Raw genomic sequence first — 20,903 nt, forward strand, 5'->3', positions numbered from 1 at the left:
TCGCCGTGGTGTCTATACCGGCTTCTGTGGTACCGGATGAGACTAACAAGAGTAGCGACAAGGGATCAGATAAAACTGACGGTCCGTGGGCGAGCAAGGTCGCGCGGAAGAAGGAAAAGCTATGCTGCTTTAGGTGTGGGACTAGGACAATGCCCGTGCATTGCTACGGTGGCACATATATTCTCCCAACTCCCTAATCTGTTTGATGAATAGGTTTTCGAATTCATTCTATGAATGCTGAAAATTTTGATTCTGTCATAACCCTTCAACAGTTGTGTACTACTTAGATTCGGGACACAACCACTAACCATCTTTGAGATGCATCAGACTTTGATTCATAGTATTTTGAAAACGTAGGAATAAGAAAAGTATAGGGTTGAAGTGGCATATCCACTTGAATCCTATAGGATTAGCTATGAGTGTTTGATGCCACAGGAAAACAAAGGAATTGTAAAAAGGTTGAAGTGGATGTTAGAATTTCTATGAAATGTAGTACAAAAGATTCCATCAAAAATATCCATATAGGATTCAATCATATGAATAAAAGGACCAACATAGCAAAAATTTAAAATCATTTCAATCCTTCAAAAATCCTATTTATTTCTTTTGAATCAAAGGAGGCCCTGATGTAGGAAAAATCCTAAGGATTTGAATCCTCCAAAAATTCTATAAAATGTCTTTAAATCAAAGGACATTCGTGTACCTGACCTATGTCTCTGTGTCCAAGCCGCTGGGCGCTGGCCGTGCGCACGTTCGTGTACATCGTCGTGGCCCAGTCGGTGCTCCCCAGGTTCTACACCTGCACGTGCACAAAGAGGGGTGGCTGGTGTTCCGCTGATTCGATAGGTTTCAACCATGGCAGGCACGCGTGTTGAGGAGAGAGCGAGGAAGAAGGGGAACTGACTAACCTAGCTCGAGGTCGAGGGAGCACGCATAGCCCTGCACCTGCACCTGCTGCTGCAGTAGCAGTCCACACCACCACAAACCAGTCAGTCACACAAGAATCAGGATTGGTAGGAGCCCATCCTATGCCTTGCTGGCCCTGACCTCCCTCCCGTCCCGTCGCCCCTCCCCGCTCTTCTTTTAATGGCTTCTTTGTTCCCTCGCCTTCCTGCCTCCGCTCGCTCACCTGGGTCTCGACAGTAGTCGTAGCAATAGCAGTAGCAATAGGCTGGGGTTGGGGTTGGGTGCGGCTTCCACCACTGCCTCTGAGTTGTTCCTTCTTCCAGTGAGTGTTCAAAGATTGGGGTCGTAGCTAGCTAGCTAGCCACCGGGAGAAAAGTAAAGTAAAGTAAAGCAGCAGGCCCGCGGCGAGGAGGCCGGCAAGGGAATTTATCTTTTTGTCAAGCTCCTTCCTTGCTTGGCTGGTTGGCTGGCTGGCTGATTCTCTTTGATCCCAGACCGCGGTCGCCAGTCCAGTCCAGCCAGTCCTCGTTGTTCGTGCGACGGAGCTCGTGGCCGTCCGCGCCAGATCTGAGACTCACCTCACCAGTGGTGCGCTGCCACAGCATGTGCGAGCGAGGCGGGGAGCTGCAGATCCTGCTCGAGTACATGGACGGCGGGTCCCTCGACGGCTGCCGCATCGCCGACGAGCCCTTCCTGGCCCACGTAATTTAGACCGCTGGTTATTTAGCATGAAAACAAAGGGGTTTTGTGTAAAATGTGGAAAAAACGGTTCGGCCTCACTTATAAACGGACTGCGGGTTAATTAAAGGAAACTACAGGGGCCTTTCTGCAGAAACGCCATGACGGACGGCAGAAGCCATCGGTGCTTTATTATTAGGGAAGATTCCAGGGCATTTCGTGATGGACTGCACGGCGTTCTTGTGTGACATATGTCTCAAACCAGATCACGAGTCAACAGGGTGCCCGCTGCTCAGTGCTCCTAAACCTTCGGTAAATATTTACGGATTATGTCAAAGCAAATTGATGTTTTTTGAGATGTCATCTTCGACTACTCTTGCTATATCACCTCGTATAGAGAGTTCGAGGACTGGTCTAGTAATCGGAACACATGTAACTTTGACAGCTGAGCAAATTTCTAATCAACTCAAGAGGTTTGTTTCTGAGTCATACAATTGGGCACCTGTCAGACAGGACGATCACGTGTTCCGACTAGAGTTTCCAAGGAGGGAGGATCTCGAGCAGCTACTAAGGTTTGGGGTTAGCAAGGTCGCTGGTACCGATTGCATGCTCGAGTTCGATGAATTCAAGAAACCGCAGCCAAAGGGATCACCTCTTGAAAAGGTTTGGATCAGATTTTCTGGTGTTCCAGAGGCACTCCTCAATGACTTCCTTATTTTCTGGAGCCTTGGCACTTTGCTTGGTAAGACGGATAAAGTGGACATGCCATTCACACGCAAACATGGAATTGCGTGGCTGCTTGTTGGGGTGCTGGATCCTGAATTCCTACCAGATTTTGTTCCATGGTCCTATGATGGCTTGCATTATGATCTAGATGTGGTAATTGCGTAAACACCAAAGAAGGTAGATGATAATGCGAATGGTGATGTTGATATGATGGATGATGGTGATGATGCTGGAGGCAATGGGAATAATGAGAAAACTGGGACTTATGATGACATGCTCTCCAAAAACCAGAAATCTCAACAATCTAAACATGCTACTTCTTCGTATGAAAAGGAGGAATGACTCCTCATTGACTCCTATGGCTTCGCTATGGTTTGGATCTTTTCCCATGTCTGCGCCCACACGGTTGTGGGTGAAGCACGTTGCGCGCGGGGGCGGCCTCGTGTTGCAACTTGATGCACCTGCAACACTGGATTTCGATGCCGCTTACGACACATCAGGTCGCGGACAAGAGGCCAGGGCGGTCTCTCTGTGTTGGTCTTGGCCTTCGGTTGAGAAATAGATTGATTACTTGGAGGAGCCATTTGCCGACGCAGGTACGGCCATAGGGGAAAAGATTAACCTGTCGGACTCGGTCTCACGGGATGGAGAGACTCCAATGAAAGCGGCAGTGGTCGAGACATTGAATGCAGACCATGATATATGCTCAGATGACGACGGCTATGAGAGAGGAGGTCTTAAACCGTGAGAGGCATCCATGGAGGATGCAATTGCTTTCGGAGGAATTCCGGACCCCTCTACTAGTGATCAACGATTCAGTTGTCGTATTCAAGATTAACGTGATGCTCACGACATACAGATGGGGCGTGCTATGAGGGCCGCAAAGCTTCGTGACATCAAAGCAAACAAAGGTATGTCGGTTAATACAAAATTTTCAATTCTACATTTTTCTGAGCATGAGATTGTAGAGAGGGCTAATGAAATAGGAATATCTCTCGAGGGTAATGAAAGCAAAATTGCGAAATCTGTTAATGACATTCTTGATCTAGAGGTATATAGAGCCATGGAAATCATCACAAACTTAGCAACGATTAAACCAATGGATGAGAATGATATTAGTAACCTAGGGGTCACAAAATTACATAAATTTTGTGAGGACCTAATGGATGAGGGGGATAGGAGGTGGATGAGGAACTATTGATATCAGAGGGGTATATGGCCCCTTTGATGCCTGACAATATTCTTCATAATTCACCCAATAATGATCTAGACAGCTTGATACATGTTAAGCCTAAGAGACCTTGGAAGAGGAAGGTATACCCTGTATCAGCTGTCTGGAGAAGTGCGAGAGTTAAACAAAAGAAAAAATTCCATGATGAAATATGAGAGGAATCTTCTAGAATAGCATAGGTCTAGCAGATTTGGCTAAAACAAGATTTCTTAGGGAGGCTACTCGTGAGCATAATCTCGATTTTTTGGCCTTGCAAGAAACGGGTAGAGATAACTTTTCACCGCAATTTCTTAGCAGCGTTACTGGAGGAGTTGAGTTCGATTGGCACTGCTTGCCACCAAGAGGTAGATCTAGTGGGATCCTACTTGGTGTTAAGTGTGACACTTTAGAAGTTCTAAGTGTCGTGTATGGGGAGTTTGCCGTCAAATTCCGGGTAAGGTCAAAGGTGGATGGCTTCAGATGGGCTCTGGTGGCTGTATACGGGGCGGCACAACAGGAGTTAAAATCTGATTTCCTTGCGGATTTGGTGAGAATCTACGGTAATGAAAGGCTTCCTATTCTGGTTGGAGGAGATTTCAATATCATAAGGAGGAAAGAATAAGAAAATAATGATAACTTTTATGGGAGATGGTCTTGTATGTTCAATATGATTATTGAGAGTCTTGATTTGAGGGAGATTGGCCTCACTGGTAGACAGTTCACATGGACCAACTCTTTACCAGTGCCAACATATGAGAAGTTAGATAGAGTTCTAACTAGCATTGAGTGGGAGCAGAAATACCCACTTGTCACTGCTCATGCTATGCGAAGGGCAATTTTAGATTACACACCACTACCAGTCGATTCTGGGGAAGCGACACATGTAGGAAATAAGAATGCTTTCTCGTTCGAATTAAGTTGGTTCGAACAAGAAGGCTTCATGGATCTCATTGCCTCTGAATGGGCAAGAGATTTTGGTGGAGCCTCTAATATGGATAGGTCAAAAAAATCAGACACTTACGATAGTTTCTGAGACATTTGACAAAGAATCAATCTGGTATTTATAAAGTAGAAAAAGATAAACTTATAAATGTCATTAACGAGTTGGATGTGAAAGATGAAAGTTCACTTCTAATCTCATTAGATCGGAATATTAAAATAGACGCTGAGAGGAAACTACAAATCTTAATCAGAGAAGAGGAGCTGAAATGGGCCCTTCGGGCAAAGGTGTCGAAGGTTGTTCATGGAGATGATAACACGCACTTTTTTCACATGATTGCGAATGACAAACGTAGGAAAAAAGAAAATTATTTAGTTAGAGCAAGATGAGGGTACAATCATAGGGCAGGAAAACCTAAAATTGTACATTTCAGAATATTATAAGAAGCTGTTTGGTGAATCGGAACACAACTTTGTTTCTCTTGATGAGAATCAACATGGTGATATACCTAAGCTCAATGCAGATGAGAATGAGATTCTCTCAGCACCATTTACAGAGAAGGAGGTGTTTGACGCAATAGCACAAATGAAAACAAGCAAGGCACCGGGATCAGATGGGTTTCTAGTCGAGTTTTACAAAAAGTGTTGGCATATTATTCATGATGATCTTATGCCTATGTTCCATGACTTGTTTAATGGCCAACTTCATCTTTTTCACCTAAATTACGGAACACTAACATTGTTGCCAAAGAAGGTGGAAGCTATTCGCATTCAGTAGTTCAGGCCGGTCTGTCTGCTTAATGTTAGTTTCAAAATCTTCACAAAGGTTGACACAAATAGACTTACACAGATAGCCAAGTCTAACGTTGAACCAACTCAAACTGCTTTCATGCCTGGAGGACACATCCTAGAGGGGGTTGTCGTCTTACATGAAACATTGCATGAAGTGCACAAGAAGAAGCTTGATGGGGTTATTTTCAAGGTTGATTTCGAGAAGGCCTATGATAAGGTCAAATGGCCATTCCTTCATCAGGCCTTACGAATGAAAGGATTCAATGAAGCCTGGAGGGATCATGTGTCCTCTTTCATTCAAAAAGGCAGTGTTTGCATTAAAGTTAATGATGACATAGGTCATTACTTTTAGACTCATAAAGGACTGAGACAGGGTGATTCAATGTCCCTAGTCTTGTTCAACATAGTATTGGATGTGTTGGCAGTTCTTATTGGTCGGGCTAAAGAGAATGGTCACGTAGGAGGACTCATCCCACACCTTGTACAGGGGGGGGGGGAGTTTCCATTCTACAATACGTGGATGATACGATAATTTTGATGGAACGCAATCTTGCAAAAGCTAGAAACATGAAGCTAGTGTTGTGTCTTTTTGAACAATTGTCTGGACTTAAAATAAACTTTAACAAAAGTGAATTGTTCTGCTTTGGGAAAGCAAAAGAGGAACATGACGCTTATAAACAGCTATTTGGATGTGAAATGGGTTCACTACCATTTAGTTACTTACGAATTCCAATTCATCATAGAAGGTTGACGAATACGGAATGAAAATGTATCGAGGATCGATTCGAAAAGAGACTAAGTTGCTGGAAGGGCAAGCTGATGTCATATGGAGGAAGGCTGGTGTTATCAAGCCTGTCGATGTTCCTTCTTCCTTTCTTTGAAGTACAAGTGGGAGTACAGCAAATATTAGATTTCTATCACTCTCGTTTCTTCTGGCAAAGTGACAAGACTAAAAAGAAATACAAACTAGCAAAGTGGGATAATATGTAGACCAAAAGGCCAGGGGGACTAGGTATTGATAATTTAGAGGTAAAAAATAGATGCCTGCTTAGCAAATGGTTATACAGGTTATCTACTGAGACGGATGGGATGTGGATACACATTTTGAGAAATAAATACCTACGTTCTAAGTCTCTGTCTCAAGTCACTATTCACCCTCATGACTCGCCTTTTTGGAAGGGGTTAATGAGAGTGAAGGTAACTTTCTTTCAAAGGGTTAAGTTTTTGATTGGAGACGAAAAAACAACAAGATTCGGGGAAGACACATGGCTGGGAATACACCGCTAGCTTTGCAATATCCTACTCTTTATAATATCGCTCAACGTAAGGAAGTTTACGTAACGACACTGTTCCAATCAATACCTCTAAATATCCAATTCAGGCGAGCATTGGTGGGAGAAAGATGGAATGCCTGGATACATTTAGTAAGACGTTTGATGGAGATTCAACTGTCGGACCAGGAAGACTCCATTCAATGGAAGTTAACCACTTCTGGCAGATTTACGGTAAAATCAATGTACATCGACGTAATAAATTCTGGAACACTCTCGAGATCTTTACGATTGTGGAAGATTAAGGTGCCGCTTAGAATTAAGATTTTCATGTGGTTTATACACAAGGGAATTGTGTTAACCAAAGATAATTTGATAAGACGACGATAGATGGGCAGTTCTAAATGTTGCTTTTGTGTTCAGGATGAAACAGTCAAACACCTCTTTCTTGATTATCCACTACCAAATTACTGTGACGCACTGTTCATATAACTTTCAATATTACTCAACCAACCAACATTAACACGCTATTTGGGACGTGACGGAGTAGACTGGAACCATAGCGAATAACATAAGGATTTGAATAAGCGCGCTATATTGGGTTATTTTGAATACCTGAAACGATCATATTTTTAATGGTAAGAATATTCAAAAAAATCGCAAGTTATCTACAGAGCTACAACTTGGATCCGCACGTGGTCATTATTCAACCATGTGGAATCGAGTGAGCTTATGACTATTGGGTGCAACTGGTGGGAGACAGTCGCACGGGTTATCTTCAGCCGGTTTGGATGATGAATTACTAATAGTCTAGGTGTATAGGCATTGTCGTTTGTTTGTTTCATTTCGCCGGATGTGGTAGTTTTACACCGCTTGTGAGCGGTTTCTATCTTAATCTGCATTGTTTTGAAGAACTTAAAAATTTGGTTACTTTCTTAATTAATAAGATGACTGCATGCATCGATTGATGCAAAGGTCGGGGATGATCCTCCTTTTTCAAATAAAAAAATAAATACCATATATGCATGACTGATATAGGTGAACCATGCTTCTCTTCATGTGACAAAAGCATCTGGAGAAACAACCAGATTCCAAGTGGTTTACAAATTCCAGTAACTTCATCTCAATCCGATGTCCGTGATGGATTGTATATACGTTGATCACCTTCACCTGAAAAAGGAACCTTCCTCTCAACGGAGTTTTCAACGTGATCAACAATAACACCTTCCTGGTAGGATTTTTCCACGTGCGCATCAATACAAAATCCATTGCTTGCATTAGATATTTGCGACAGTTGATGTCGATGCACTGGTCTTACTTTTACATAAGTAGATCCACAAGCCGCACTTCACTTTCCATTGATAACCTCTGGTACTTCAACTTTCTTAATAAGAGGTGACCCGCTACCATTGTATTCAAATAGACATGGATCCAAGCCAAGTACGTCAAATTGTGTATGATTTGGGAGATGGACAATGTAGACGACGAGGGTGGTGGTTGGAGGTGGAGAACGAATCAAGGAAGGCGATGGTGGATGCCTATTTGTTTGGTTTACTCAAATATCTCATGAAAGGTCGTACATACAACAAAACATTTTCATTCATCCCAGTTCCGACAAGGAAAATCATACTCTCACGGTTCCTAGCCACACTCTATTTATAGACACATATATAAGTGAAGGTGCATCTCAACACAAAATTGTTTCATACACTTCTTGCCCAATTGTCATGCGTACATTGCCGTTTTTGAAAAAGGAGTATAATCTTCACAAACTGTGAGCGTAATTTGTTTCCGTTTGTGGTTCGCTTCATTCAATTCGTGTGGGTCGCCCTTAGCTAGGGAATCGTCGGTGTCAAGCAGATTTCCCCAAGTGAGATGAGTGGGCCATGGACAACCAGTGAGGCATGGTCACAAAGGGCGGTGCGTATATCGACTGAAACTCGAAAGATCAATACACTTGTAGTTTGAGCTTCGCAGCAGGATTTCCATCTTTAACGTAGGAGTATATTGAAAAAAAAAACAGTAAAACTATGGTTAGGCTTTCAAGAAAATCACCAGGTTACATTTTTTTGAAAATGAGAAAAAGCCCTAACTTGTACATCGATGCACACAACTATCTATTACGACAATGTTTCATAATCCAAACATGTCATACAAGAGTACAAAGGCTAGCACAACAAAATGATAATTAGATTGGAGAACACCCTTATGCTTCACTAATCATATTATGGACCCACATCCATATCAATTTAACATCGTACGCACCACCACCTCCCATTGGATGCACCTAGAGGTCTAGATTCTCGTGCCCCTCTACACATCCATACGGACCCAGTTGATATTCCTGAAGATAATCGCTAAAGTTTATAACTTCAGTTATTTTAAAAAGACATTCATTCCCACTATTCCAGATAGTGCAAACTTATATGCGCATATGGATTCGAGCCATTAGCGGAAGTGAATTCATGCCAATCAGTTTTCGAACATAGTTATTTTACCCGCATAGGTGGGAGGAAATTATATGCTAAGTACATGGCAATGTGCTAGAGGAGCGTGGCAAGTAGACAAAATAGAAATAAGTGATATATTATTTCATCATTGTCACATACATCCTTGCCATCCACGTTTGCCAAGTTGTCTTCCGTCAAGGCCACACCTCTGTCCAAGTATTGAGCTTCAACACGAAGACTAATAAATGATTATTATTTATTCTTTTGTGAGTAACATGCTATTTTTCACAATATCTTTTGGGTTTATTTAATGATAAATTTGTGGGAATGACAACACAGTCATGATAACTATGTGTATACAAGATTCAATTCATTTCTTGCAAAAAAATATTTAATTTTAAAATGTTCACCAGGGCAAGAAACCTCAATATTTCTTAAAGGTCTGTGTAACGCTCATCTAGATATGACTTAATCAAGTCACATCTAACTTATATGCCACTTAGTTTTCATGAAGATTCATGCAGATTTTTATTTTTTATACTTTATTTGATTAATCAAATGATGTGTGAAAGTTAGGTGTGACTTTGTTAATTCTCATCTAGATGAGAATTAGTAAATCCGTTTCTTAAATATGTTCACTTCAAGTCATGGACTGAGAGGCTAGCCTTGAACATCTTCTCTATATAAACCAGGAGATAGTGTCATAAAAAAGAGTTCAAGTCCGGTTAGTTCTCAAGGATTGCTTGGAATCCTTATTACTACCTTCGTCACGGTTTAGAAGGCAGAGTTAAATCTACGTGCAATTTCATAATAGACAAGGTTTTCCTCCGTGGTCCTCCGTGGCCAAGCATCTAACGTTGTACTACTTCTATATGCATGTATAGTGTGAATGTTACTTCCTCTGTACCGTAATATAGGTCGCTGGAGTAGCAAAGTTTAGCTACTCCAGCGACCTATATTACGGTACAAAGGCAGTATTTTTTAACTTATTTGAGAACCAATCAATAACGGAGGGAGTAGCTAGAGTTTGCACTTACCAGCCATGCATGGACACTAGTGGTCTGCATTGGATTAGCTCCTGCAGTTTTAAGATCATATTTAGCTCACTAATGATGAAATAAAAAATAAATTACTCATCAGCAATCTCTCGGGAAGGAAACACATGCTTGGCTCCTGTGATGGTGCATCCCAACATAAAACATCGCCTCATACACTTTTTGCTCAGTTGTCATGCGTACATTGCCTTTCCTGAAAAACAAAAGTCTTCGCATGAGAGAAGCTACACATGTTTCTGTTTGCGGTTTGCTTCATCAGTTCGTCTTGGGTGGGATGCCGATTTTCATGTCTCAGCTATGGCGATGCCGATTTCAGGCGGATTTCTCGAGTGAGATGTGTGGATCATGGGCAATACATGAGGCATGATGGCAAAGGTGAAAGGCTCGTATGTAAAGATCAGAACACCATTTGTTTGCTTTGTGCTGGTTCAGAGGTGCAGGTTGTTCAGCAGGCTCATTGAGTTCTGCATCAGCAAAATGTTCATCTGAAACGTATATACTCCGATTAGTTCCAACTGCGGCGGGCGGCGCGGTGCTCCGGGGCGTGCCGCCGGCATCTAGCATCGGGCGCACGCACCAGCGTCGGTGCTTGCCGTGCTGGGATCGGGAAAGGAAACCTCCTCCAATGATGCCGCATTAACTGCGCCAAGTAGAAATCGGATTCACCAGAGCCTCTACCCGGATCGAAACGATTTAATCACCTGCCTTTTCTGGCTAATCACGGCCCGAAGTAGTAGTACTACTGTTTTAAAAAGCACCTGCATCGTCATTTGTTTGGAGCTAAGCCAGACTGATGCCAGATTACGGAGCTTAATAAGCCTAGTGCCTACTGCCTAGGTAGCACTAGGCAGCACTCATGGCGGCCGCCGCGTTCGGGAGAGACGGACGAGTCCGCGTCCGCCTCCGCTCCGGCGCACGTACAGAAGCCTGCATTGCGTACTCTATCTATATATACCGGCCGGTTCGCCGGAGAGCTGCAACCAGCCAGCCAAGCCAAGGGGATCTGATCGAAGGAGCAGAGGAGGAAGAAGCAATCAAGCAAAGCAGGCGCAACGCAGCCAACGACGATGCCGCGCCGCAAGGTCCCCATGAGGCTGATCGAGAGCGCGCGGGCGCGCGCCGAGACGCGCGCCAGGAGGGCCAAGGGGCTGCAGAAGAAGGCGTCGGAGCTCGCCACGCTCTGCGCCGTCCCGGTCGCGCTCGTCTGCGCCGGCCCGGGGGCTCTGCCGCTCGTGTGGGAGTCGGAGGAGGGCGTGCTCGAAAGGTACCGCCGCGCCGTCCCGGCGGACACCCGCGCGCGGCACACGCACCGGAGCTTCGTGGAGACGGAGCTGGGCAAGGAGCGGGCCAAGCTCGCCCGGGTGCAGCACGGCTGCCCCGGCGCGCTCGCTGACTGGGACGCCGCGCTCAACGACATGACGCTGGACGAGGCGCGGGGGCTGCTTGAGACCATCGACGCGGCGCTGCGGGCCACGGAGGACAGGATGGAGGCGCTGGGCATACCTGCCGACGGCGGCCACGCCCCGCTCAAGGGTTCTTCGCACGACGCCCTCATGCCGCAGCAGCTCGGGCACGGTGGCGGCAGCCCCGTGGACATGGACGCTGCCGGCTTCCACCAGCTGCAGATGGTGCCGTTCCAAGCTGGGAATAACGAGGGCCTGCTCGAGCAATTCTCATGGGACGATCCATTCCACACGCAGCAAGGGTGCGGCGGCTTCCAATGCGTCGGCGGCAACGAGATGCTCTCGCTAGGCCTCGCCAATGCCGACTACAACTGCTCGGCCGGCGGCGACGAGATGCTCTCGCTAGGCCTCGCCAATGCCGACTACAACTGCTCGGCCGGAGGCGACGAGATGCTCGCGCCGGGATTCACCAATGCTGACTACAACTACTCGGCCGGCGGCGACAAGATGCTCGCGCCGGGCTTCGTCAATGCTGACTACAACTACTCGGCCGGCGGCGCCGGGATGCTCGCGCTAGGCCTCGCCAATGCTGACTACAACTACTCGGGCAGTGGCGACGAGATGCTCGCGCTAGGCCTCGCCAACGCTGACTACAACTACTCGGGCAGCGGCGACGAGATGCTCGCGTCTGGCTTCTTCGCCAATGCTGACTACGACTGGACTGATCTGACCATGTGGGCCGCCGACGAGTTGTGCGATGCAGCCATGCCACTTGGGTGCTACACTGACTTCGCCGACGGTACTCTGCCGCCCGATTACTCCGCTCAGGCCGTCACCAGCGGGGACTACGTCAACACACCACCATCTGGCGGGTACGGGTACCCCATGGCCATGGGCGTGGGCGACAACTTCACTGACAGCAACTACACGGCGCACTGGCAGTTCCAGCGCTTGGACACAAGCAGCATGTTGCTAGGGGAAATGCAGACGTAGTTTTGGAGCTAGAATGTCTTAATTCTCACGCATCTGAAGTTAGATTTCCGCAGATTTATAGTATAATTTATCTGTATTACGTCCATGATTTTGTATCGGAATTTCGAAACATTATGCCATCAATTATTATCGAATTGTGTCTCAGAAAAAGTTATTATCGAATTTTCACGAAAATGGTATGGGCTCCTGTTCACAAAGTCCTTTTTTTTATAGAGCTTCATAGTTCACAAAGTTCATGCTCAGAAACTCCACTCAAGAGTAAAAAAAGGAATACGCATGTACTCCATATAATTTGTCTGCTACGACAGGCTCACGAACAATCCAATTGTAACCCTTTTGCTATATGCTTTGTGAAGTTTGGAAGCGTTTCTACCTGTCGTAGCGGGCCGCGGTTACGTGTTAATATAGGGATCGAAAAGCCTCATCCGTGATGTAGAAGAGTTTGTTACAGACTTGATGAATACCAGGACCGGTCCTGGTGTATGCCCGGAGGGGCGATGGCCCAGGGCCCCGGCCGATGGAGGGCTCATGATATAATACAGATATATAATATAGCCCGGCAATAAAAGGCAAGACAAAAAATTACGAAAGCAAAAATTAAGATGAGGCCCATCAGATAGCAGGTAGTAGCGATTAGCAAAGCGTCACGCGTCAGATGAAAAGGCACGACCGCTCGTTTCTCTTGTGAAAAAAATCAGTCGAAGATCTCAATGGGTGCCTCGCTCGTCGGTTCCACGATCGCCGCTGGTTGTAACCGCTGCGCGTATAGCGTGGCAGTCTAGCAGTCGCAGCCCGGCCATCAGGCATCCGGCAAGGCAATGCATTATATGTGTGCGAGCCGTAAGCGCAGCACACACCAGTATGTATCCATCCATGACTCCATATACCATGTTCCTGATTCACCCTCTAAACATTAATTTAAGTAGTTTCTTCTATTCCTTATAATACATATTAAACTTTTTATTCATAATCCGTCCTCCAATTTCAGTGTACACGTAGATTTCAATTTTTTATGTTTTTTGTAAATAAGAAAAAAAATTCTAATTCAATACTGCACAATATATCAGTATGTATTCAACCATCCTAATTTTTGTTCTACATGTCTGGGGTTCCAATCATCGAATGTATAAATTTCCAATTTTTGGAGAAAAAAGATAGGAAGTGATCTAAAACTTAGCCTCCATGTTGCCTAAGAAGCATTGGTCCTTGAATGATAGCAATGGTGGAGCTACAGCCAGGATAACAATCTACCGGAAGGGTTGCACTGATTTTGCAAGAGCTTTTTCTAACTCATCTAATGTTGAACTTGGCAATTTTGTAAACGAGCATACATATATATGGTCTTATGACATGGGGGCCCATGCCGTCAAATTCGCCTAGGGCCTCTTGAAACCCAGGGCCGGCCCTAATGAATACGAAATAACCTTAAATAGATTCGGTATTATCTATCTCTACCAAGTAACACAAACTATCTAGAAGATTCTAAGATATTTCAACAACCCATCTCAATCACACCTTGGTTAAGGTGAGATTGCGTCTGAAGTCTTCTAGATTTCGAACTGGTGGAGCTTTAGTAAACCCATCCACCACCTGGTCTTTTGAAGAAACAAAACGAACATCAAGCAATTTTCTTGCCACCCTTTCTCTGACAAAATGATAGTCGATTTTAATGTGCTTGGTACGTGCATGAAAAACAGGATTAGCTGACAGATAAGTTGCTCAAAGATTATCACACCATAGACATGGAATATGTCTTGTAGGCATGCCCAATTCTCTCAACTGAGAATGTACCCAAATAACTTCTGCCGTTGCATTTGCCAATGACTTCTATTCAGCCTCGGTGCTTGAACGAGACACTGTAGCTTGTTTCCTTGCACTCCAAGAGATTAGATTTGGCACTTAAAATACTGCAAAGCCGCCAGTTGATCTTCTATCATCAACACATCCAACCCAGTCTGCATCTGAGAAAGCACTTAACAAAGTAGATGATGACTTTGTAAATGCAAGCCCTAGGTTGATAGTGTTTTTGACATATCTAAGAATTCTTTTGACTGCTGACCAATGAACTGTAGTTGGAGCATGTAAATATTGACACACTTTATTGACTCAGAAGGATATATCTGGTCTTGTGAGAGTCAAATATTATAATGCACCAACAACACTTCTATACATTGTACTATCTTCTGGTTCTAGAAGCTCACCATCAAAGGCTGGAAGTTTCTCAGTGCTTGATAGAGGTGTGGGTGCAGGTTTGCATTCTTTCATACCAACTTTGGTCAAGATTTCTGAGGCATACTTCTCTTGTGTTAACACAATGCCATCCTCAGTTTTCTTGACCTCTATCCCAAGGAAGAAATGTAGATCTCCCAAGTCCTTGAATGCAAAGCTAGAACCCAAATCCTGTAATAGTGCTCACACTCCTTGTGGAGATGAACTAGTAACAATAATGCCATTAACATATATGAGCACAAATATTGTTACTCCAGACTTATTATAAATAAATAGAGAAGTGTCAGCCTTTGAAGGGGTAAAACCCAATTCTTGTAATCTTGAGTTTAGCCGAGAGTACCATGCTCTTGGGGCTTGCTTGAGCCCATATAAGGCCTTATCTAGCTTGCACACATGAAAAGGGTGAATTTTTGTCTTCATAGCGAGGTGGTTCCCTCATGTAGACCTCTTCTTCTAAAACACCATGAAGGAACGCGTTCTGTACATCTACCTGCCTTAGGTTCCATCTCCTGGACACAACAATAGACAAAACAAGTCTGATAGTAGCTGCTTTAACAGCTGGACTAAAAGTGTCCTCACTATCTAAGCCGTACCTTTGTTTAAAGCCTTTTGCAACTAATCTAGCCTTGTATCTATCTATGCTACCATCTGCTTTTTTCTTGATACGATACACCCATTCACAATCAATTACAATTTTACCACGACTAGCTGGAAATAGGTGCCATGTTTTGTTATTCATTAATGCTGAATATTCAAAATCCATTGCCTTTTTCCATTCTGAACTATTCAAAGCTTCTTGCACACTTTGTGGCTCACGTGTGGAACAAAAGGATCCATATTTAATTTTGAAATTATTTTCATACCATATTGTATCATCTTTACGTTGTAGAGGCTTGTGTACTCCAGACTGAGATCGTGTACGACCGCACACAAGAGGTCCAGCCGCGGAAGATCCCTCCGTGTTTGTTGTTTGCTGCTCACCAGCCGAAGTGGATCCAGTCGATTCGGTGCCGGCCACAGAAGACGCTCGCGACTCGTCTGGTGCAGGCGCATTTGGCCCCGCAGCCGCTGGCCCAGACGCAGAGCTCGACTCGGTCGGCTCGTCCGACCCCTCATGAGTGCGCCTGTCAAGTGTACGTGCAGCTCTAGTGGATTGGGAAAACGGGTGACCAGACCCTGGTGCTGCATCACCTCCGTGTCCTGTGACTCCCACTAGTGGGGACGGGGCCTTTAGCCCCGGTCCATAAGGGGCTTTAGTCCCGGTTCACCAATCGGGACTAAAGGGGCGGGACTAAAGGCCTAACCTTTAGTCCCGACCCTTTTACAAGCCGGGTCTAAAGGTGCTCCACGTGGGCGCCTCGTAGCGCCTCACGGGCAGGACCTTTAGTCCCGGTTCGTTACACGGGCCGGGACTAAAGATTTTCAGATTTTGCTTATTTTCGGGGTTTTTTTTAATGAAATTATTTTTGGGTTTTAGGGTTTAGGTGTTCGGGAGATTAACGTGATGCCTCGTTTGGTGTTCGGGAATTAGTTTTCATATAATTTAAACAGAAATAATTATGCATATATATATAAGGTTAACTTATCTTACAAGCGAGCATATATATACAATTATATGGAGATCTGAATTATCGGGACTAGAGCCCGTCTATTTGATTACATGGACGAACATCAGTAATGGCCCCTAGCTACACTAAATCGTCCTTTGTCATCTATAGCTTCCGTCCTCAGAAAGGTCGCAAGCTCCTCTGCAACAGCAATCGCGCGTTGCTCTGGTAGGACCTTCGTCGTCATGGCCGTGTGCTATATAAGAAGAGGAGATGAATATGAATATCAATCATGATAACAAAGAATGACGGGTAAAAATAGAGGTGTGAATGTTCATTGCTTACGTCGAATCTGTGATCCTTGTGCTCAGAGGTAAACGTGCGAATGGTCTCGCAAACATAGTATCCGCATAGATGTGTTCCCCGTGGCTACTGGTCGCACTTTACGAGAATAGAATATATATAATCAAAATAATAATCTAGCATCATAAATGTATTGAAAATAGAAGTATATCATACTACTACTTACCTGAGACGCTCTAAAGGTCAACTTCTCATGCTCGATACCGGGAGTCATGCACTTGAACCGCTTCCAAACCCTGCCCGACAAGGATAATGATTTGCTAAGTTTTTCATTAATTGATATATCAGAAAATCATCGAAAGAGACCGATAGAGCGCAAGAATGATTGAAATTACCCTTGGAGCATGTCCTGCAGGCTTTGGAACTGTTCCAAGGGTCTCGATAATGGGTCGAAGGCATCAACTCTTCCCTTATCAATTTGAATGTCTAACAGAATCCAATGAAAGCTGCACATGTATATATATATATGTGTGTGTCAGTAACTTATCAATTACACTTATAAGTGAATGGACACAACAGAGTAAAGACCCTCACCTGAAGTTGTATGGAAACAGTATGTTGTCACAAAATTTTTGATCTGTTAGAAACCTTAGAAGGTTTTCCTCCGTCTCCTTGGGATAATTAGTTAGCGTCGCTATATGTATTTTATCTGGGTCAATAAACCCAATATTTAGGATGCTCTTACTTTTACAATCCAGAATCTTCATTCTGCATAATAGAGTACAAGTTATATATAGACAATGAATTGAAATAACTGACCAAGTTATATGTAGACAACGAATTGAAAAACTTACAGACAATAGCAACTCATAAGCGATTTGTCGAGGGCGTCGCCATTGTACATCTGGAAGAGTTCATCAAAGTCGATATGGATTTGTTCGAGGCGGCCGTAGTACTCCTGTGGGACACTCAACACGATCATTGTTCTCCCATTCTTTGATTCACTTAAGTACCATTGATGCAAGTAACACATATTTGTTGGGAGATCATCTTTGCTGACCAAAGGCTCACCCATGACAAACTGTGGCTTAGGGGCTACCACAGCCTTGGGTATCTTGTCATCTTGGGAAGACATCAGTTCTTCAACCGAGACACCACATGCAGCCGCCAACTCCTTTGCTCTTTCTAAAGCTAGCCCCTGCACCGGAGGGGGAACATTCTCGGTAACACCTTGAGGGGTGGGATCGACTGTTTGGCCTGTTGTCCAAGCTGAGGAACGTCTGATTTTTTCTTGCTTGTAGTTGAACTTGATTTGCTCCCACTTGCACTTGCACGTGATCTGCTCTTTTTCACTTCCTTCTGCAATGTGCGTGTATAGTCATCAGGCTTATGGTGTAAGTCATAAGGTCTGATAGGAAGATTAGCATGACGTACCTTTGGGAGGGGCGACCGTTTGCGCTTTGGGGTGCTCTGTGGCTTAGGAATCGTCGGCGGAGCGTTCTTGGTGGCACGCTCCCGCTTAGTATCCGGAGCGGGCGGCGGCGGAGACGGACGACCCAAGTCCGGCGGCGGTGATCGAGATGGACTCGTGTTGTGCTGGCCGACGTCATGTGGAGGGCTTGCACGTGATCTGCTCTTTTTCACTTCCTTCTGCAATGTGCGTGTACAGTCATCAGGCTTATGGTGTAAGTCATACTGTGATGGAAGGGCCGTGAAGTATTTTGCAAATGCTATTTGCTTCTAGGTGTATTCGGGACGGGGCTCGGGTTCCTTCTTTTTCATCTGCGCATCATGATGTTCCTTTGCTATCCTGGCGTTTTCCTCGGGGGTACGATCATAAGGTCCGATAGGAAGATTAGCATGACGTACCTTTGGGAGGGGCGACCGTTTGCGCTTTGGGGTGCTCTGTGGCTTAGGAGTCGTCGGCGGAGCATTCTTGGTGGCACGCTCCCGCTTTGTATCCGTGCCAGGCTCAGGCTTTGTATCCGGAGCGGGCGGCGGCGGAGCGATCTTGGTGGCACGCTCTTGCTTTGTATCCGTGGCAGGCTCAGGCTTTGCATCCGGAGCGGGCGGCGGCGGAGCGTTCTTGGTGGCACGCTCCCGCTTTGTATCCGTGGCAGGCTCAGGCTTTGTATCCGGAGCGGGCGGCAGCGGAGCGTTCTTGGTGGCACGCTCCCGCTTTGTATCCGTGGCAGGCTCAGGCTTTGTATCCGGAGCGGGCGGCGGCGGAGACGGACGACCCAAGTCCGGCGGCGGTGATCGAGATGGACTCGTGTTGTGCTGGCCGACGTCATGTGGAGGGCTTGGAGGTAATGGAGGTGTAGGTGACCTGCGACGACTCGGAGGCGGTGTTGTCCTTGGGGCCGAGCCTGGAAGCTTGATGTAGTTCTTGTCCCATAGGATGACTCCACCCAATACTTCTCCGAGTGTCCTCTCATCTTCGGGTCCAGCTATGTCGAGCTCCATATCATTAAACCCCGTCATGATTTCATCCACCCCGACTTTAGCAAAGCCAGCTGGAATCTCACGGCCATGCCAGCGTGCATCAGGGCCAGAAGGTAAAGCTTGTCCGACGGCCACCTTCATGGATATGTTCTTGAATTTCTGATGGAGTTCACATGATGTTGACTCCTTGATTCCATCCACGGGGTAGCCGGGACCGCCCTCTATCATTCTTCGTTCATCGTCGGGCGGGGCCTCAGTTTCAGCCACGCTGCTTTTCCGCTTAGATGGGGCGCCAGTAATATCAAGTGCGGGATCTTCCTGGCACGGTACTCCTCTAAGCTCATCAATCTGCTTCATTTGCTCGTTAATCCTGGCAAGCAACTGGTTGAACTTGTCATTCTCCTCATCCTGCTGCCGCTTCTTTGCTCTCTCTCGGCTTCTGTAAGTGTATTGGTCTCTGGCAAACCCAAGACACCACGGGTAAGATGGACCGAAGCCTCGCATTCGTCCTCCATGTTCGTCATTGCCGAGGACCAGTGTGAGAAAATCTTTATCTCTATTTGCAGTGAACTTTCTTTGTCCCTCCTTAATTTCTTTCACTATCCTTTTCCAATTCTCCCTGGGTATCCTAAGATTGTCATTGCAGATGAGGTCCCCTGTTGTTTCGTCGTACGACCCACCATGCGCAAGGAACCAATTTCTTGCTCTCAATTCCCACTCATCACGGAGTGGTTCAGGTACGATGCCTTTATCTATCAGATCTTGCTCTTTCTTTTCCCACTTTGGGATGGCAGTCTCATAGCCCCATGGCCCCAGCTTGTGGTGATATTTCTTCTTGTCGGCATTTATCTTGTTCTTTTCTGATAATGCCCGGGCATCTTCTGACTCCTTGTACTCTTGAAATTCCTTCCAGTGATTCGCCTGCTTGGCTAGATACCCCTCGAATACTGGCACTTTCTTTGTCTTCAGATAGTTTTTCCATAGCTTCTTCTTCCAACTACGGAACAGTTCGACCATCTTCTTTAGAGTCCACTGCTTGACTTTGGCCCTCAGTTTGTCTGCTGCGTCTTCATTCTCACATTCTGGCAGGTTGAAATGTGACATGAGATCATTCCAAAGATTATCTTTGTACCTTTCGGCGACATAGTCACTATCGGCTGCCCCTTTGCGCTTGTTCCACTCTCGAACGCTGATCGGGACGTTATCCCTAACGAGAACTCCGCATTGCTTCTTGAATGTGCCAACAGCATTCTTAGGAAGCTTGGGTTCGCCCGTAGGCATTATCACCTCAAAGGTGTAATGCGTCCGTGCATCCAACTTTCTAGTCGGGCCTCGTTTCGTCGATTTGCTCGATGTGGAGGCCTAAGAGGGAGAAACATTCGTCAAATGAATGTATATGTATACAATATAGAGCTATCTCCAATATTTTTCACATATAACAAGTGATTGTCGAACTTCATATGTATACCTCGCCGGACTTTATTATTTCTTCACCGACTTCTCCACCGGCTTCTCCATCAGTGGAGCTATCACCTTCTCCATCATTGGACCTATCTCCTGCCCCATCGGCTTCATCTTCATGTCGCTCGACCTCCATTCCATATCCGGAGTCGTTTAGATATGACGTCGGAGATTCAGCTAGTTCAACGTCGGGGCCGTCTTTGATTATATCTTCGAGAAGTTCTTCCTCTTCGAGGTTCCTGATATGTGGATCCATAGTTCTGCAAAAAACGGACATTTGATTAACTAATAAACTAACAAACTATATAAGAGGGGTTGGAAACTTCGAAGGCTCGTTTTATATAGGAGGACCTTTAGTCCCGGGTCTTGGCTAGAACCTAAACTCTAAAATACCAGCCGGGCGGAGCCCAGTCCCAGACACTTAAGCATATACAATAGCAAAATTAAACTAGTTCTATTAATTTTCTTGCTAAAAATAAACTATTAACACTTAAG

General features: G+C 45.3%; 1 protein-coding gene across 1 annotated transcript; it reads left to right on the forward strand.

Moving 5' to 3' along the window:
* The first annotated feature begins 10,762 nt into the window (after positions 1 to 10,762).
* Positions 10,763 to 12,546, forward strand: LOC123413100. The gene has a single exon (XM_045106049.1). It carries the CDS (start codon positions 11,095 to 11,097, stop codon positions 12,421 to 12,423), a length of 1,329 nt encoding a protein of 442 aa, XP_044961984.1. The 5' UTR covers positions 10,763 to 11,094; the 3' UTR covers positions 12,424 to 12,546.
* The last annotated feature ends 8,357 nt before the right edge of the window (positions 12,547 to 20,903 follow it).

This window comes from Hordeum vulgare, chromosome 7H (assembly GCF_904849725.1).
Source record: "Hordeum vulgare subsp. vulgare chromosome 7H, MorexV3_pseudomolecules_assembly, whole genome shotgun sequence".
NCBI lineage: Eukaryota > Viridiplantae > Streptophyta > Magnoliopsida > Poales > Poaceae > Hordeum > Hordeum vulgare.